The 17,264-nt window shown below is 54.1% G+C and overlaps 5 protein-coding genes across 5 annotated transcripts; 3 read left to right on the top strand and 2 right to left on the bottom strand.

The window, feature by feature from the left end:
* Positions 1-2,464: 2,464 nt before the first annotated feature.
* On the top strand, positions 2,465-3,253 carry BDP55DRAFT_631874 (uncharacterized protein; the record flags this gene model as incomplete). Its single annotated transcript, XM_060572340.1, has 1 exon — positions 2,465-3,253. The coding sequence occupies one exon, from the start codon at positions 2,465-2,467 to the stop codon at positions 3,251-3,253; it is 789 nt and encodes a 262-aa protein (XP_060429685.1).
* Positions 3,254-5,162: 1,909 nt separating this feature from the next.
* BDP55DRAFT_663432 (uncharacterized protein) lies at positions 5,163-6,418 on the top strand. The gene is made up of 2 exons (XM_060574883.1): positions 5,163-5,185; positions 5,245-6,418. Exon 2 carries the CDS (start codon positions 5,519-5,521, stop codon positions 6,194-6,196), a length of 678 nt encoding a protein of 225 aa, XP_060429684.1. The 5' UTR covers positions 5,163-5,185; positions 5,245-5,518; the 3' UTR covers positions 6,197-6,418.
* A 1,305-nt stretch (positions 6,419-7,723) lies between these two features.
* BDP55DRAFT_768349 (peptidase family C50) lies at positions 7,724-14,592 on the bottom strand. The gene is made up of 2 exons (XM_060581023.1): positions 11,320-14,592; positions 7,724-11,268 (listed from the first exon to the last, which is right to left on the bottom strand). The coding sequence occupies exons 1-2, from the start codon at positions 14,469-14,471 to the stop codon at positions 8,034-8,036; spliced, it is 6,387 nt and encodes a 2,128-aa protein (XP_060429683.1). The 5' UTR covers positions 14,472-14,592; the 3' UTR covers positions 7,724-8,033.
* A 273-nt stretch (positions 14,593-14,865) lies between these two features.
* Positions 14,866-15,558, top strand: BDP55DRAFT_728517 (uncharacterized protein; the record flags this gene model as incomplete). Its single annotated transcript, XM_060579447.1, has 2 exons — positions 14,866-15,325; positions 15,392-15,558. 2 exons carry the CDS (start codon positions 14,866-14,868, stop codon positions 15,556-15,558), a joined length of 627 nt encoding a protein of 208 aa, XP_060429682.1.
* A 37-nt stretch (positions 15,559-15,595) lies between these two features.
* Positions 15,596-16,795, bottom strand: BDP55DRAFT_552106 (Sir2 family protein; the record flags this gene model as incomplete). The annotated part of the gene is made up of 1 exon (XM_060569175.1): positions 15,596-16,795. One exon carries the CDS (start codon positions 16,793-16,795, stop codon positions 15,596-15,598), a length of 1,200 nt encoding a protein of 399 aa, XP_060429681.1.
* Between the last annotated feature and the right edge of the window lie 469 nt (positions 16,796-17,264).

Below are 17,264 nucleotides of genomic sequence, written 5' to 3'. Positions count from 1 at the left end.
TCATTTGCAAAGCTCCGCGATACTGCAGCAGTGCTAGGATACGGTACCCACAGGTCCTGAAGATCACTACGGATAATAAGCTGCCGCAGACACTAACACGAATTCCTCAAGCCACACGATCAGTGAGTGATCAACAGTGGCGTATCTGGAGATGACCACCTTCAACTTGAGCTCTGGCTTGTGCTTTGTGCCCTGACCCCAGCAGAAGCCACTTTCTGTACTACGGAACTGGCCCCGGCAAGAGAGAAGCACGATGTGGTTCGGGGTTCGAGGCTCGGGGACCATTCCGGGCTCTATCACCAGACGTGGTAAAGTCTCTTGAGCTACAGCTCAACGGCGCAATTACGTGACGCTGCCAAACTAGTCAACCGCGCAAGCTATCAAGCCATCAAAACCTTGGGCTATCTAATTCAATGTCATGGCTTTGCGGCTGTAGAAGCTCCGGATTGATAGGCAGGAATTTCCGCTTCGACATTCCATGTCGGCGATAGGATTTAATTGAAGGGTTTTTGTTGACATCATCTCGAGGCTGGAAGTAACCAAGCACCCAAGGTCTTGATGACTGTCGACGTTGGACGTCTCTCAAACAGGTACCTTTCGGTACATTCTCCTAAACTATCGCTTTGTCCTAAATGTCGGCCAAATATCAAAAAATCGTTCGAGTTCCATTGTTCAAGGTAGACTAGTACTCGGGGCAGGCATAGCCAATACCACCTCATTCGACGGTCGATGATTGACCAGTCCACAGGACCAGGGGCTGCAGCGAGATCGAAACGAAGCACGCTTAATTCCTTCCTCCACAAAGTGACTATTCAAAAATCATTCCCCCGTGAGCACAGAGGGACCGAACCCACCTGACTTATCTTGGTTTACAGCATTCTGTGCTTGGCATTTTAGATAAAGGTACTTTGTTTGGTACGTGCAGAGAACCATTCGAGGGAAAGAGTGCCTCCGACAAGCTGACGGAAGGTGGTGTTCACATTACCCCAACCCGTCCGTCCCTCCTTCCCAACCTTCCTTGGAACGTCCTCTTAAGCATGTCGTTGAAGACTTATATAATGCAAGTCGTTTCTTCTAACGTTAGAGTCTACCTAGACAGCGAGGCAGTCACATTGCCCAAGGTACCTTACCTTGCAAGCTTTCCATCTGATGCCTTGGGACAGCTCATGTCCAAAGTATCTGGATGCTCTTACTCGGGCATTGGCACCTCCTAGGTCACTCGCATTCCGACCTTCAAGGTCCGCTAGAACGACGCGGCTCATGTTTCTCCAGCTCCGGCTTGTGGAATTCCGACCTAAACGATTGATGTTAGCAGTTAGAGGCAAATCATGTTCCACATTTCCTGCCTTAGTGTGCCCGGGCCTCAGATGAGCTGCATTCACATGGCGACTTCCCTACATGCGTGGATGCGTGGCTTACTTACCCACTTCAACCTCAACCTAAATTACTCCGTACGCAACATCTTGGGCTGCAAGATCATCATCGCCCAGCGTCAACGATTCGTCTGCCGGCTTTTCTCCACATCAGCCTCCTGAACATCTCTTCTCTCATCGACTGTATCTCGACTTCTCCTTCACGGCCCCGCTCCAGCCTTGCTTTGACTGACGACGGGAATCGATTTTGTCTTCCCCTCCAAAAACTACAATCTACGATACAAATATAGGAACGGTCCAAACCCTCCCACCATGTTGGCGACTACATCCCTGGCGGAGCCCCTGAACGACAATCTAGCTGGTCCATGACGCCGTCTTGGATCGACTTGTCTAGAAGACTTTGACACGCCGCCAACCAGACCATCAAATGTCAGTCGCAACAGGAGTGGGAACCGCCGTTGACACGCCACGCCGCGCCCACCTATTCTTAACTTCGTTCTAAGTCCCCTTCGAGAAAGGCCGACTTCAGATGAGAGCTGGAGCCCAATCATGCCCTTCCACCACCGAAAGCTTCCCAGGATCGACGCTTTCTCAACCTCATCAGCGTCGAGGCGGCACGACTGCACTGGGATTGCCCCCAGAGTCACTCCGGTTTCATACCCACCCTCCGTGCTTGAGACCTGCCTTAACGCTATTTTGTTAAGCCCCCCATCCCTCCCCGGAAACCCCTGACGACTTCCATGGTTGTCTTCTTCATCCTCCTCCCGGCGATGACGACTTGCTGATGCGGCCTGTCTTCAGAAATCGCGCCTTCTAGGCGGTGCTGCTGAGACCTCTAGATCCCGCGCGATGCCAGCTGCTTGGTGCCAGCAAATGGTTTGGATTGGACGGAACAGAGTCAAACAAGACATCCTATCCCAGGCAAGTACACGACCTCTTCTCGTTCTTATTCCGTCGTTCTAATGTATCATCACCAATACCGGCGCTCCCGGCGCTGATACAGAGTACCAGCCGGGTTGTTGAACCCCAGAGTCACCACAATTCGCCCGAGTTTTAATGACATTTGTCGACCAGAGAAGCCAACTGCGAAGATGTCTCGCATCCTCTTACAGGATTGCCCGGTTTGTGACAAGCCCTATGCTTGCTCACCTGTCACCGTCGTCCGTCATGACGGAGGGCTAGCGGCGCGGCGACAAACTCTCGTCGACGTCGTATCCATAGGCATTACAACCTTGCTCTGGCTTACCCAAGCTGCCAACCCTTACAGATACAGGCTGAACCATGGTGGTACTCCTCTACTCTGTACTTCTCACTGTAGTCAACGGACAACTCATCAGGTCAACAACACTCCGAGACTACGAGCGGTTTTTACTTGGCATATTCGTGTGCCATCTGCCCGCACCCCCTCCTTCGAGGTGACATTGTTGATTTTATCAGAGAAAACAGTCACTTACCTCGGAACTTTTCTCGCAAATCCCATCTCGTTGCGTAGCGGACGGGTACGGGTACATTGCACACATCCCCCGCGCGCCCCAGTCTCTGCCTTTCCCCGACCGCCCTGCTCCTTGTCGATGCTTGGGTACGGTCATGACGGGAACTGGCTATGCAATCTGCGTGATGTCGGCAAGAAAGGCTCATCAATCAAGGATGCAACAGCCTGCGTAGTCACGTATGGATCGAGCGATGTAAGCATACATGCAAGCCCGTTCTTCTCCATGAACCCCCGCCGGATGATCTCCATCGCCTCCCCCCTTCCTGACACCTCACAAAGGGACAATCATCAAACCCTTGTCATGCTTATTCGCGATGCCTCTACTGCGAGCAACCATGGCTGGCCAGTCTTTTCATTTGCGCCCTGGTGGACCCTTTGCCATTACTGATGAACCCTGTTGCTCAGGAACAACGCAGCGCAACCGAGCTTCCTCGCAGCCGACGAAGGATATTGAGCTGTATTAGCCTGTGAGTAGACAAGCTTTGGTAGAGGAAGGGCGTCTGCCGGTCGCCCGGCTGCCGCCGACCTCGACCCGACGTTGTAAACGTGCCAGCGAAAGCCAGATTGGCGCATTCTTCCGAGAGTATACGGCACGCGATAAATCAGGCGTGGTGTATCGAATTGTGTAACACGGACCGACATGCTTGGTGTTCGGGACAAGCTACTACGGAGTGCCCACGCGGCTGCCTCATGGCTGCCAAAAGGGGTCGGCGTGTGTGCCACGTAGGCCTTCACGAACTTTCGCTTCGGGTCACATTGCGAATTTAGACAGCTTTGGGCCGAGCGTACCGCAGAAGGAGAAAAACTGCTCAGGCGTAACGTAACACGTACATCTTGCGGATCGATGCAGCTGTCAAACACGAGGATGAAGCAGATTATTTGGCTCGAGGCAGAGTGTTTGGGCTCGATCAGCCAAGTATACGCCTCGAAAGAGACACATGGAGTTGAGGTAAAGGAGTCTCTACCATTCGCTTACATAGTAGACAGGGGACGAATAGGAAGTACATAGGGCCTTGCAGCTGTGATGGATGGGCAACCGTTGCAAATGCCCTATCCGTCGTATAGGTGTTCCTCATAGGCGGCCGTTGCCCACCGTTTGCGATCCCGCATGATATTGACTTTGGAAGACGGGACGATCTCAGCTCCGGAGACCAAATGTGGTCCCCGACGGACAACATGTTCAGGACCGCATCCCGTCAGACTCTGAGCAGCAAGCAACGTTAAGCACGTACATACTGAAGGCGCAGACGACGCGTAGGAACGACGGAGTGATTATGTCTTTCCACAATGTCGTCGTCGGCGGAACCCACAACAAATTGTCTGCCATGAGACCTCGTTAGCGTCGACGTTGCTCGGTTGTGCGCAGCTAGACAGGGCGAAGTTTGAAGAGCACAGATTCAAAAGCGTGAGAAGGTCCAGAAGGGCAAAGATGCCTTGGAAAGTGAGGCCCTAGCTGGCCTTACTAAGGCCTTACCGATGATCCCAAACGGTCTTCGTCCCGGAACCTAATAATTAATATAGCTAACCTAGAAAACAGTCACTCGCCATTGGTTTCCTCAGCTCGCCCTACCAGTAGACGCAATACACTACAAGGAATGCAATGGCACTAACGGCGCGTCTTCTCGGTGCAATCTGGAGTGTTCAAGCGTGCACCTGCCGCCCGGTGATCCGGCCGCTCGACGGAAGAATCCACTCCTCACCCTTATTACTGGCGAATTATCATCGCGGCTCCCTGTCGGCACCGTGCCTTTCCTTTACCTGCCTAGGTGGGTGCCTTAGCTAACCGTGAGGTAAGGACACAGGTAAGGATATGCGACGTTTCGACACCAGCCTGGGAAACAGACTTTTATTACACGCCCCCTTTTTCACGTACCTCCGTATATCCCACCCCTCCCGGGGATGTACTCCACTCTCCCCATCCGATTCCCTGACATTCCCATTTTTCTCCCGCGCAAGCCCCCCCGTCAATCAATCCCAGCGGATCCACCTCCGTTCGCACGTCCAAAGATACGACTGGCTCTTCACATTAACGCCACAACCACGGCCCTACGCCTCGATCTACACTACTAAGGACGAGAGACAAGGCTCCGAATCCCTCCTTGCTGCTCGGGCTGATGGGCTGAAGGAAGGAAGGGGTTGACAGGCGTGGCAGGCTTCGGAGGGAGGCGGAGACGAAGCAAGGCGACTGGTTCTTCAAGTCTCACAAAGATGGACGCCAGGCCACCAACTTTCCTCCGCAGCCTTGCCTGTAGCCGCAGCCGTTCGGTCTTGAATCCGAAGAGGGCTAGCTAAGATCGCCCGACGGATGAGTTTAGATAATGTTCAAATCACAGTGAGACTAGACAGGACCAGGAGGGCTTGTTGCTAATTTTTGACCAGAACGCCTTTTTCTTCCCATCCGCTATCTTGACGTTCTCCTTTGGGAACGAACGTCCCACGCGCTTCAAGAGTTACAGGCGTAGGCGACGCACAGATGCGTTCTTCCGTATGCGTACATCCTCTTCATCTCTCTGCCCACATATCACGGCCACGCCGTTAGACGTGCCTGTCGTACTAGGCTCGGAATGCAGGGCCTTGGGGCCGCGGCAGCCTATGGAAGGCCTCATCTCATCATTACGAGCCTCGATGCGAGGCTCAACCGTGTCTCCCCCTTATGGACCATACTGATGTTGATATAGCATCCATCGCGAAGCTCCCGCGTCTGCCCAAGCGGCAGCATCGCCCCCCGAGATCCAACCCGCGTACTCCGTACTGTGTGTCTCTCATCGGCCCGTCTGCAACTTCATCTCGCGACCACGTCTTCGCAGGGGTTGTGTTGTCCAAGGGACGAGCTTTTGTCTCCGTGGATAGAGCGAGCGCTCGCGTTTCCCGGTCGCTATTCGGAGAGGCCACCCTTCCAGGAGGGTTGGACAGGATCTCTTTCAGGAAACCAATGGCGAGACAAGACGGATCAACGAACCCCTTAATGCTCGATATTTGGACGTCCTCGTCCACGTCACTCCTTGGAGTGCGTACCAGTCACCAAACAAGCAAAGTCCGAGGGATGTCCGTTGTTTCTGTAGACAGGAATAGAGTCGTCGGTGTAGAGGTTCACTCTCTGGATCACCCAATAACAGGATCAGACAGGACTCTCTCTCCTCTCTCATCCGACATCGTCGTTGCTGCACTGACGGTGGAGGCATCACATCCGGTCGTGGTTCCCACCCACCACCCACCACTTGCGCATCTCATCTGCAAACCAGGCAGGAACAGAAGCGGGAATCTCGGCCGTTCCGTCTCGTCAGGTTTGGAGATGGGACATAGCCCCCTTTCGGTATCAACTCATCTGTAGCAGAGCATATTCGATGACATGTATACACACCACCACCATCACAGATCCCAAGATCTGGCTTCCCATCGCGGATCTAGAGTTAAGAATAGAACCTCCGAATCCATTCGGTCATCCCGTCTTCCCGATCCAGTTTCTTGGGACGCAACTTCTGTGAGACCAAAAGGGAAAACATCCAATCGTTGAACGTGGTCGAGCATGAGCAGTGAGTGTTTGACACACACGCGAGCCCTTCCATCTTCACGATCCCCGCCTTTGCGTAGTTCGTAGTGGACGATGCTATAGATATCCGACGCTCATTACCCCCTATTCCTATCGAAGCATCGTCTAGGTACATCCAACGAGGCCGGGCAATCAGCCAGCCTCCTTCGGTTCTCTCTCGGAATTGTCTACGTCTACGTTAGTTCTTCATCTTGCTTCTTGGTATCGAAGTCGTCAAACGGCAAAAGAGTTCCCGTGGATCTGGTTCGCCAATGCATCCAAACGACGGACGAAAATAGTAAACAGCACGTTGTCCATCTCACATTTTCCTCTCCATTCCTTTCTCACTTTCCCCCCCCTCCTTATTCCACGGGAACGCATTCAGGGGCTATGAGAATTTGATCTTGTTATCCCGGACCGTGGATGTAATGAGACTTCAGACGTTCAATGCCAACTGCTGAACACGGACTCGGGGAACCCCTTTCCCATCGTCACAGAGGTTCCATTCTTCTGTTTTCCATCTACACCTCGTCTCGATAGATCCTCCCTCGGAGTCATTTCGGTGGAGTGATACCCAACGGGAGAGAAAGAAAGAGACAGAGCGAGTCAGAAGGAAAATAAATCTGTCTATCAAGTCAAGCATTTCACTATGGCGATCCGATTCGGACCTATTCTCGTCTGGATTATCCGTGCTTTCCCCCCCATCTCAAGCATCAACATCAATATCAACATCAGCAATCGACCAGAAGCACACACCAACACCACCTACCTACTCCATCTCCCCAGAGACTGATCCCTTCGTATACAACGTCCAGACCAGGATGTCCGCCTCCCTTTCCCCTTCCTCCCTCCCTCCTCCTCCCAATGTACGTCCTCTCTCCCCCCAAACCCCTGATTCACTCGATACACATGATCCAAGATCCAAGAAGTATGCGGTGATGACAACCACACAGGGCCCAATATCGTGGGAGACAATATAGACAAACCGCCCAAACCAACAGCACCGAAACACCCTCTCCTCCCTGCCCGAAGCCTCGCCTCCGCACCCCATCCCATCCCGTCCCTTCCCTTCCTCTCCCTTGGCCCTTCGACCTCGATCCCTCCCAATAAAATCCACCCCGTATACACCCCTCTGTCTCCAAGGATGAAGCTTCACTAATCCCTTTCCCTCATCCTTCCTTCCTGATACCCTACCACATAGACAGACCATGGAATAGAACATTACCACCAGGTTATTGAGACCCCTTCCGGTACACCACTCCCGCACATAACATCACACACAGCAAGGAAAAGACCCATCATCCAAGAGGAACAAAATAAAACTCTGGTCACATCACAACCTCTACCATTCCATTATCATAAGCAACACTATAGTCACGACAACGGGGGGGGGACAAGTCACAATATCCCGCGACCCCTGAATGCCTACCTCACCTCCCGGAAAACCCGTCCATATTGACAATAACAGCAACGTTGAATCCAAAAAACTCCACGTTCCAATGCAATGCTAATCTATGCTTCCGGTTTTCTCCCTCCCGCAGCCTAGGTAGAGTACGAACAAACACCAAAACACCAATACTCCCCCTTTTTCCGAAGTATTGCCTCCCCGAAAAAGACACTAATCAACAGTAAAACCCCTCTAAGCACCATCGGCTCCCTTGTCCTTGCCAATATACACCGGAATGCCGTATACACATACCGCGCCAGCCGTGATGTACCTAAATCGACAGGCGTCCCTAGCCCTAGCGACGGCCTCCACGAGTGACGCGTTCCCACGCCCAGCAGTAGCACCCTTCGTCGCCTCCTTCTTGGGATTGCTCTTCTTCTCCGTAGCAGCAGTAGCAGAAGCAAAAAGCCCCTTGCCCTTGCCCTTCTTCTTCGAGCTATCCTCGACAAACGTGCCCCTTTCCATCAGTCCCCATTCCTCAAACAGCCGGCCCGCGTACCGGTCAATATCCCTATCCGTCACGTCCCACAACGTGCCCACGACAGCGGGGCACCCCGCGAGCATGTAATTCCACACGGGGCCGTGGCACTCGTACTCGCCGACGCTCTGCAGCGACGCCGAGCTACACCCCATCAGCAGCGCCGCCGCCTTGCACTTCTCCAGCCTGCGGATCGTTTTGCCTCGAATGTACTGCGCGCCGCTGCCGTGGCCAAAATAGAGGAGTATATCCGACTTCTTGAGCGCTCCCTCGAACTCGTCCTCGGTCGGTGCGCGCGAGACGATGCCCGTCCAGGACTCCCCCAACTTCTCTTTCAGGGGCTTTTCGAAAGTGGCGAGAGTGTTCTTGAGGTCGGAGCCGGGGTTCAAAATGTACGTGCCACCGACAGGAGAGACAGTGTGTCGGTGATGGCTTTTCTCTTGATCAGAATTCCGGGCTTCACGCTGCTCTAGGAGCAGTCGACGTAGACAGGACAATGAGGGAACGCGGGAAAACGCTAGCCCCTCCATGCACGGGAGCGATTCCCAAGGGAAAGCATGGAGAGCCTTGTCGAGTATCAGAATGCTATGTGCGCCTTCCTCGGGCTCCGAAGTCTTGGCTGCGGTATGATACGCTTGAAGGGCATCAAACGTCTCCAAGACCATGGAGTCAAAGTCAATCTCATCATAGGCGTTTCTCTCGCCATGGAACTGGAGAATATCCACAACAAAGTAGAGAAGATCGTTCAAAGGCTCCTCAAGATCGCTGTCCGGCACAGACGGATCTCCTAGACCGACGAAAAGGTCGAGGATACGCGGCTCCAGGGTAATCTTGGGGGACTTGCTAGTCTTTTTCCCTCGAACTTGCCTACGTGAAGGCAGATGCTTGTCGAGAATCTTGGAGAAGGCCTTCTGGAACTTGGCAATGAGATCAGCGCGATGACGGTGTTGAGAGAAAATGCCCTTGAACCCGCCAAGCCAGACCTGCTCAACATTGTCGAGGAGATCCTTGAACCTGTTGTCCAGGTTTTCGCGCTGAGCCCACCAGGCTGACTTGGCCCCCTTTGCAGAGTAGTCACCAGAGTTGTGGCAACTCGCGTTGGTCGCCTGGATAATGTCCATGAGCTCGTCGTGTCCATGCTGGAAGTCGAATAGCTCGTCTTCGCCATCACGAGAAGCCACACGCTCCAGCGGAAGTCGCAAGACAAAGGGGCTCTGGCCGGACTGCGACTTGGTGATGCACAGATCCTTGCGGTTGTCACTCAGCGCAACCGACAAGACACTCCACGCTTCAGGAATGATGTCAATGTAGTCGCGCTGGAATCTCGCCATGTCGTCAACAGTGACAATGCTCGCCCGTCTATCATCCTTAAGCGTAAGAGCAAGTGGCCAGCCCGCCTCGCTGAAGCTGGGGTTGAGTTGATCCGTAGCCACAGTGTTTCGTTCTCGTTTCCAAGTCAAATTTCGTGCAAACTCGACAGAGCAGGTGGCATATCCAAAGCCTCCCATATTTCTGGGCGTCCCATGAGAGGCTGCCGATAGGAAAATGCCCGTGCTCTGAAGCAACGCTGAGATGCGATGAACCAGGTGTCCGTTTCCTGAAATAGCAGCGGCAGCTTGAGCTTCCATCAGCTGAGCTTGCGCTTGTTCCAAAGTTTCGACAAAGGTTGCGTTTTCTTTCATCATTCTGCGCTCGGCAGAAGTCGCTCGGCCTTGAGCCTTCCGTGGAGAGGATCCCGTCGGTTGCGTCTTGTCCGTGTTATTTTTGTCGGGAGCAGCGTGGATGGACGGGTAGGAGATGGTCGATTCTTTCACGACCGAGAAGACCGAATCACCCTCCATCTGCTTGATACCCTGTTCAATCAAACAAGTGGCCTCGCCAATCTGGACTCGCAGAGACTCCCGCAAGCTGGTGGACATCTGCTTCGCCTCCTCCAGAAGGTCTGCTGCAGCAGCCCAGTCGCCCTTGCTAAGGTGGACAAGTGCTTTGTACAACAGCATGGAAGCCTTGAGGTCAGATGTGCTATCGTTTGCGGCGACGACGGCGGTCTTGGGAGCAGCAGCAGCAGCTTTTGTCTTCGGTGCTGCTACTCTCTTCGTGACTCTCGTGGCTCTCGTCGCTGTGGGGACCGCTGGCTTGGTCGCTCGTGTCCTACGCGTAGCCGGTGCCTTGATCGTGAGCTTGGCCATCTTAGTGACTACTTGCTCATCGTTCACACCAGTAATTGCGCCTCGGTTGCTGCTGTTCAAAGTCCCAAGTGTGACTTCGGCAAGCTCGAGGAGCAGGGTTTCGTTCTCGTGGTCCCTCATCTCTCCAAATGAAGCACTCAACTCACAAGCTAGCTGGAACGCCTGACGAGTTGGTTTGACAGCTGTGGCCATGAGCTGTCTGGCTTCGTTCAAGTAGCCAAGGCTCTTGTCGAGTTTGCAGGCCTTCAACCATACTGAACCAATCCAAGTAGCAGCCTGAGCCCTGTAGATGGAGGCGTTTGTGGCGTTGGCAACCTGGTGCGCCTTCTCTGCGTAATACACAGTCTCTTGGAACATTCCCAGATGAGCGTAGACTGAAGAAAGGTGCAGCATGGCTCTCAGCAGACCGCAAGTAAGGGCCCAGCTGTCGGGGCCGTCGGATAGTTCGATCAGATTCGTTGAGACGTCACTTGTGACAAGACTTTCCTCCGCATCAGGAGAACCTTCTCTCGAGGCCTGCTTAGACTCTGATTTGGACGCACCTTTCCAGCGAGCCTCTAGTTTCGTCCAGTCCTGAAATAAGATGCGGACCCCAGTCTTGGCGTGGAACAAAGCATGTTGGTACTCGCCTTTTTCCCATTTGATTCGGGAAAAGAGACAGGCAGCTCTTGCCATGAGCAACTTTCTTTGGAGCCTGGGAGCCTTTCTCGCATTTGAAGACTTTTCAAAGGTAATTTCACCTTGGAGGAGCATCTTGTGACTACTTGTTGTTAGCTCAATATCCAGGTTCGTTTTGAGAGAAAAGACTTACGCCGCATCAGAGTTTTGGTTTGCCAGCTGATACTCAGTAAGGGAGATCTGAAGGTTGATAGCACCAAAGTCTGGGTTGGCGGCGGTGGTTTCTGCGAGTTTCTTGGCTTTATTGAGAATTTCCTCGGCTTTTTCGGAATAACCGAGATGTGTGTACTGATCCGCGAGGTTGCTATGCGCCTGGAGAAGTAGGTCCGTGGAGGAGTCGGACAGCTTGGACGCAATGTCGGCACACAATGTCAAGACGGACAACAAGAACTCATCCTCGCCCCTGAGTCTTGCGTATTCTGCAATGGAGTTAAGCTGCCTGACGAGTCCCTCAGTGTCGCTAACTTTTGACAAAAGATCATCTTTGGTCTGGCACTGGTTGATAATCGTGCGCCAGATGCTTGTTGACTCTTCGAAGTCGGCCGTACGCCATTCTGTCTCTGTTGCAACAAGAGCCAATGTGGACGAGAGACCTGCTTCTAGGTCAGGGACGTATCCAGCCAGACTACCGTCGTCGCCAAAGTTGTGGTCACGACAGAGCTGCAAAGCAGCCTCCGCTTGCTCTCGAAGGCTTTGGAACTCGTCCTTGTCGCCGATTGACATGGTGAGCAGTTGCAGCAACGTCCGGAGGCGGCGGACAGGAAAGCGGTCGGGCGCGTAAATCCTCAAAAGAGCCTCGGTAACCGAATCCTTGATGTCGTTGGGCTTGGGATCGCTAGATGAGTTGGAGAGGATGAGTTGAATGATGCGCTCCAAAACCGCGGCTCTCTCAACGTCCGCAAGGAAGAAAGTCCAATCATTCCAGGATTGATCAAGCTTCACCATCGTACCTATTGTCCTTGACAATGTCTCGGCCTTGACGCTGGCGCTCCAGGCCACTGCAGGGGAACTCTCAGCCAAAGAGGCAGCCACTGTAGACAACACTCCGTCTTCGACCATGTTCGTGCAAATGAGCTTCAACGCGTCTCGAGCGTCGTTGACTCGGCCGGCCTGCTTACACAGGTCCGCAAAGTACTCGAGTTTGGCTGTCGTTTGTGCCTTCTCCTTCTCCTCAGAAGACCGGCCCTTGACACAATCCACAGATCGTCTCAGAGCTCGAAGGGGAGTCTTATCTCCGGGTTTAGGCTCTGCGTTACGGCGATACCAGTTGAAGAACATGAAGTAGAGGTGCGAGAGTTTGACATGGTAAAGATTTGAAGCGTCCGCTTTTGAGAGGGCAATACTCGCGTCGCCCAAAAAGTCCAAAAGCATAAGACACTCTTGAAGAAGGCCGTCGAGCACCGCCCAGGTCATCTTGTCGTCGTCGAGCTGAGATTTAGCGACCATCAGGGCTGAATCGAGGATTTGGGTTATCGAAGTGAGCAGTAGCTGCTTTCTCGACTCATAGCGAACGTGATCCTTGGGGGAAGCGTCTTTTGCTGGCGGCTTTCCTAGCCATCGAAGAGCGAATCGGGGAAATTGAATAACGAGGTTGTTGAGGAGTTCGTCTATGCTTTGAGATTTATCCGTGAGTTTACTAGCCAAAATCCCCACCGCCGACCTACGAGCAGCTGATAGATTAACCATGAGCTCTTCAAGTTCCGCAACGTCACCCTTCAGTGTCCCCTGAAGCGCGTCATAAACTTCCTTCAGGTGCGCAGATAGTTCTCCCAGGGGTAGCGGCGTCTGTTTCCCGTAAACAGCGACGAGCTGCGCAGCAATCGCACAGCACTTTGCTGGTGAATCATTGGCCGGGTCCAAAGTCCCCTTGATCTTCGAAATCCACTCGGCTGCTTCCTTGTAATGGCGTGCAGTCTGAGCCACCGTGCCCAAGGCCTGGTAAATCACAACAAGTGGCGATTTCGAAGCAAGCATCGGCTCGAGGCGCTGGCTCTTGACCATGGCGATGATGCGATCGAAAGCGTTGAAAGACTTGCGGTAGGCACCGGCCGAGTCAGTCTTGACCCTGCGAATGTATGAGGTGATGCATCGAGAAAGCGGCGAAATGATGTCCTTGTCAACATCTGCCTTGTGGCCAGCCATGGGCCACCAATGCAGACGCGCCTCCAATCCTATGGCTTGCAATTCCAGTGCGGTGGCCGGAGAGCAGCTTAGGCGGCGGTCCATGGCAACATCATCGTCTTTGCTTGCCAAGCTCGGGGCCAAAGAGAGGAGAAGCTGTGAAAGGAGGTCGAGCTGTCGGGCAGCCTTTGTCTTCTGGCCGGACTCTTTCCCAGATTCCAGGAGGAGGTTGATTGGTGAAGTCGGATGGGAAGGAACCAAGTATGGCAACGCTGCCTCGATCGTGGCCGGTTTCTTGTTTGCAGACATCAGGCGCAGGATCTGCATCTGAGTCGTGATGACCAGACCCAGAGTCGGGCCGGAGAACTTGGCATCACCAAAATCCAAAATTTCTGCGAGACCTTTGACTTTAGTGGTTGCCGCGGTTGTTTTGGCTGCTTTCGTCTTCGGTTTCGTGGAGGGAGTCATTGCGTCGATTCTTTGCCTCAAAAGCGTCAGCTCCCGCAGCGCGTGCTCCTGGAGATCCAGTCCGACAAGCTTGCCAACGAAAGAAGATATTCCGCTCTCGAGTTGCAGGTCGGGCAGTTGCACTGCGCCAGAGGTATGGAGCGATCTCAAACACGCAAAAGCAGCCCGTAGGCACTCTACCGTCGCAAGGCAAGTGACTGTGGGAATTGTTGTGGTCGCGCTTTTCGTGGGCTTCGGTGTAGTTGTGGGTGAGGTGGAGGTTCTGTTGAGTGAACGTGGCTGCATCGGGGTCATGGGCATGGAATTGGACCGCCTCAGGGGCCGTTTGTTCTGGGGCTTTCGTAGGTCGTCGCCTGAATTCTGTCGTCGGCACGGGGTCGAAGGTTGGGCGGGAGGCGCAGGCTTGGATGCCTCGGTGAGCGACTTGAGGGCGACGTTGATGATGTGTGCTGCGAGCGCTGCCTTCTCCTTTGACGTGAGCTCCTCCTTTTTGCTCGCGGCCGCGGCCCCTCGCGCTGCACCAGCCGTCTTCCCTCGCGTCGTTGCCGTTGCTGATTTTTTCTTCTGCGCTGTCGATTGCGCCTCGGCCTCGGTTGTGAGAAGTTCTTTGAGGAGCACCGTGGTTGTTGATGTGCATGTTGCAGTCGATGCAGCCGCCGCCTTGACGGCGTCGACTTTGCTTTGTAATGAAGTCATTGGGTTGTATGTAATCGTGTCATAAGAGTCGTTCCGTCATGAAGCCTTTTCGTAGAGAGGAAGTAGGATCGTTGCTTGATCCAAACATGGGCAAATAGCCGTTTGTAGGTACCAGTTTGATGCGTGACTTCATGCTAGTCCACAAAGGCCTGCAGTTGGCAGTTGTCAGGTCTCGCTAAACAATGCCCCGGAGCGTTGCCCGGAGCAACCGCAATCCCGGTTCGGTCCGTGCAGCAGGGACCATCGATGCACGGGCCATCTGGAAGTTGAGAACCGCGAAAGGGCTCCCGAGCTTTTTTGACTACTTCCAGAAGACATTCATTTCAGACAACAGCAGCATAGCGAAGAAGACGACGACGTGTTTTATTCTAGGGGTCGACCACTTCCCTTCAAGATGTCCCGAGTTGCGACCCACAAGCTGTTCGCAGCACCTTCCTCAGGCCTCCGCGCCGTAGCCCTTGCGCAAGCCGCGAATCGCTCCTTCTACGTCCAGTCGCGACACTCGAGCTCCCTTCCCACCGTAGCGCAGCTCGATTTCTGGAAGGGACTCATTCCCAAGCCATTCAGGCGCGAAGAGAAACTTACCGACGATCCCATGATCAAGCGAGTCAAGCCAAAGAGGAAGAAGGAATGGAACCCGGCCACGTTCTACATTGTCATTTTCCTCCTGATCGGCTCCATGTCCATCAACATGTTGTCGACGAAGCAAGCGTTCGAGGCGTTCTCGCGACAAGCAGACGTCCGCATCGGCGTCTTGCGGGAGGTGGTTGAAAAGCTACAGAGGGGCGAGACGGTTGATGTGGAGAAGGAGTTGGGTACGGGTGACCATCAGAAAGAGTTGGACTGGGAGGAGAGTACGTTTTCACGAATCACAAGCGCCCAGGTTGCTTCGACTTTGCTAACACGAGATTGCTACTTAGTGCTGAGAGAGATTGAGCGAGAAGACGTGTCGCGACAGAAGAAGCAGGAAAAGGCATCGCAAGCGGAGGCGGCAGCAGCGGCGAGTAGCAGGGCCGAAGCACAACCGACTGCGGCGGTACCCGAAGCCGCGAGACCGCCGGCGCGGGGCATGTCGAGCTTTTTCTAGATTTTCTCGAATGGCAACGCTTTGGATTGGTACAATTCTATGACAACATATCTTTAAACACGCCATGGTTCTCTCTGGGCGCTCCTACGGTCCCAACCGGTCCCGAAGCGCTCTTCGGAAGCTGGCGTAGCTGCTCTACCAGCGCGGGAAGCACAACGTCGGTGGACACTTCTGTCCGAACTCCTCGAACACCAGTGGGCTCCGGATCTTCCACGGCCGAGATCTGGTCCTCGCCTCGGACGCCTCCTGTGTTCACCACCGCAATAGGCATGCCGCGATCCAGCGCCCTCTTAGCTAACCGCCACGCAGAGTACGTGGCCAGCGAGGTTCCCAAGATGAGGAGCCTTCCGGCCCCGTCAATGGCCTCTTCGGCCGCCGTCTTGACGTCGCTCGGGATGCTCTCGCCAAACATGACCACGGCGGGCTTCAAGATGCCCCCGGAACTAGTGGGTTTCCACGCACCATCGTGGTCGACTTCGACAACGTGCTTGGTCCCTTGGGGCGTGGCCGGCGGTTTCGCGAGGCAGTGCGGGCAGGCCGGATATCTAAAGGTGGTGTACGGCGCGCCTGGCAGATCCACGTCGCCGTCGGGGTTAGTCCGGATGCCCTTGGCCTTGCGCTCGGCAGGATTTTCCGTGTCGAGAGCCCCAGAAGCTAAAGCTTCGACGAGAAAGGCTGCCCAGGCCGGGTTGAGCCTCGCAAGCTCATCCTGGAAGGCGTCTCTGGGGTATTCGTTCCTGCAAGTCACACAGACTGTGGACCTTAGATAGCCGTGCAGCTCTAAAGTTGAAATGTCAGGATGAGCTTTTGAGTGAAATGAGTCGACATTCTGCGTGATGACGCTCCGAATCAGGCCCATCTGGCCCATATCCCGGAGGGCATAGTGTCCGTGATTTGGCGACGCCTTGTGAAGCGACGTCCAACCCAAGAAACTCCTAGCCCAGTACCGTTTCCTCGCCTCGTGGTTTGCGAGGAACTCGTGGTAGTAGATGGGGCGGTAGGTTTTGTTCACGCGATAGGTGCCATTGACGCCTCGATAGTCGGCGAGACCGCTGGAGACGGATAGGCCCGCCCCAGTCAATACGACGGTCGACCTCGGCAGGCCCTTTGGAGGCGGGGCCGTAAAAAAGTTCTGGAGGGCCGCGACAGCACCGGGGATGGTGTTTGCAGTGCTTGGACGGACTGTGGGAGGGGCCAAGAGTTCCGTGTAGGGAATGCGCATAAGAGGTTTGCGCATTGGGGCGATGATGGTTGTGTTGGTGGTTGAGGTTGCGTAAGGCCTATCGGGATGTGGGAGAGAGTTCCGGAGCCGCTTAAGAGTCAAGGGGGAAGGTAGCTCCGGATGATGTACGTGGACTGCGGCGGAGGCTCAGCAAAACAAAAAAAGGGAGGAGAGTTGCACGGGAAAGGGGGTGGGAGGAGATCGTTATGTGGACATGTTAACCCTGGCGTTGAATTTAAGAATAGAAGTGATCAAGGGACGGAAGGAGATTTCTGACAAGCGCGTGTTAATGGAAACGTTGCGACAGGCTCAAAGTCAAGGCCGCATGGTTGAGTCGAAGGGGGCGATCTGATTATCAGTGGTCAATTCGTCATGATTTGGGGAAACCAGCATGCCAGCCTGCGAATCCACCGGACCCCATAAGATGACCAAGCCCAGTGTGGCTTGACTTAGTCAAGGCATTCGCTTAGGTAACATGGGTCTT

The sequence above is a fragment of the Colletotrichum godetiae genome (assembly GCF_030913485.1).
Source record: "Colletotrichum godetiae strain CBS 193.32 chromosome Unknown BDP55scaffold_20, whole genome shotgun sequence".
Lineage (NCBI taxonomy): Eukaryota > Fungi > Ascomycota > Sordariomycetes > Glomerellales > Glomerellaceae > Colletotrichum > Colletotrichum godetiae.
This window is presented reverse-complemented; position numbering and strand designations above follow the sequence as displayed.

Bases quoted from the DNA above. Each gene is read 5' to 3' on its own strand.
- BDP55DRAFT_663432 (XM_060574883.1), top strand. From the start codon at position 5,519: ATGGACCATACTGATGTTGATATAGCATCCATCGCGAAGCTCCCGCGT.
- BDP55DRAFT_768349 (XM_060581023.1), bottom strand. From the start codon at position 14,471: ATGACTTCATTACAAAGCAAAGTCGACGCCGTCAAGGCGGCGGCTGCA. The intron at 11,269-11,319 runs GTAAGTCTTTTC...AACAACAAGTAG, and splicing joins AACCAAAACTCTGATGCGGC to TCACAAGATGCTCCTCCAAG.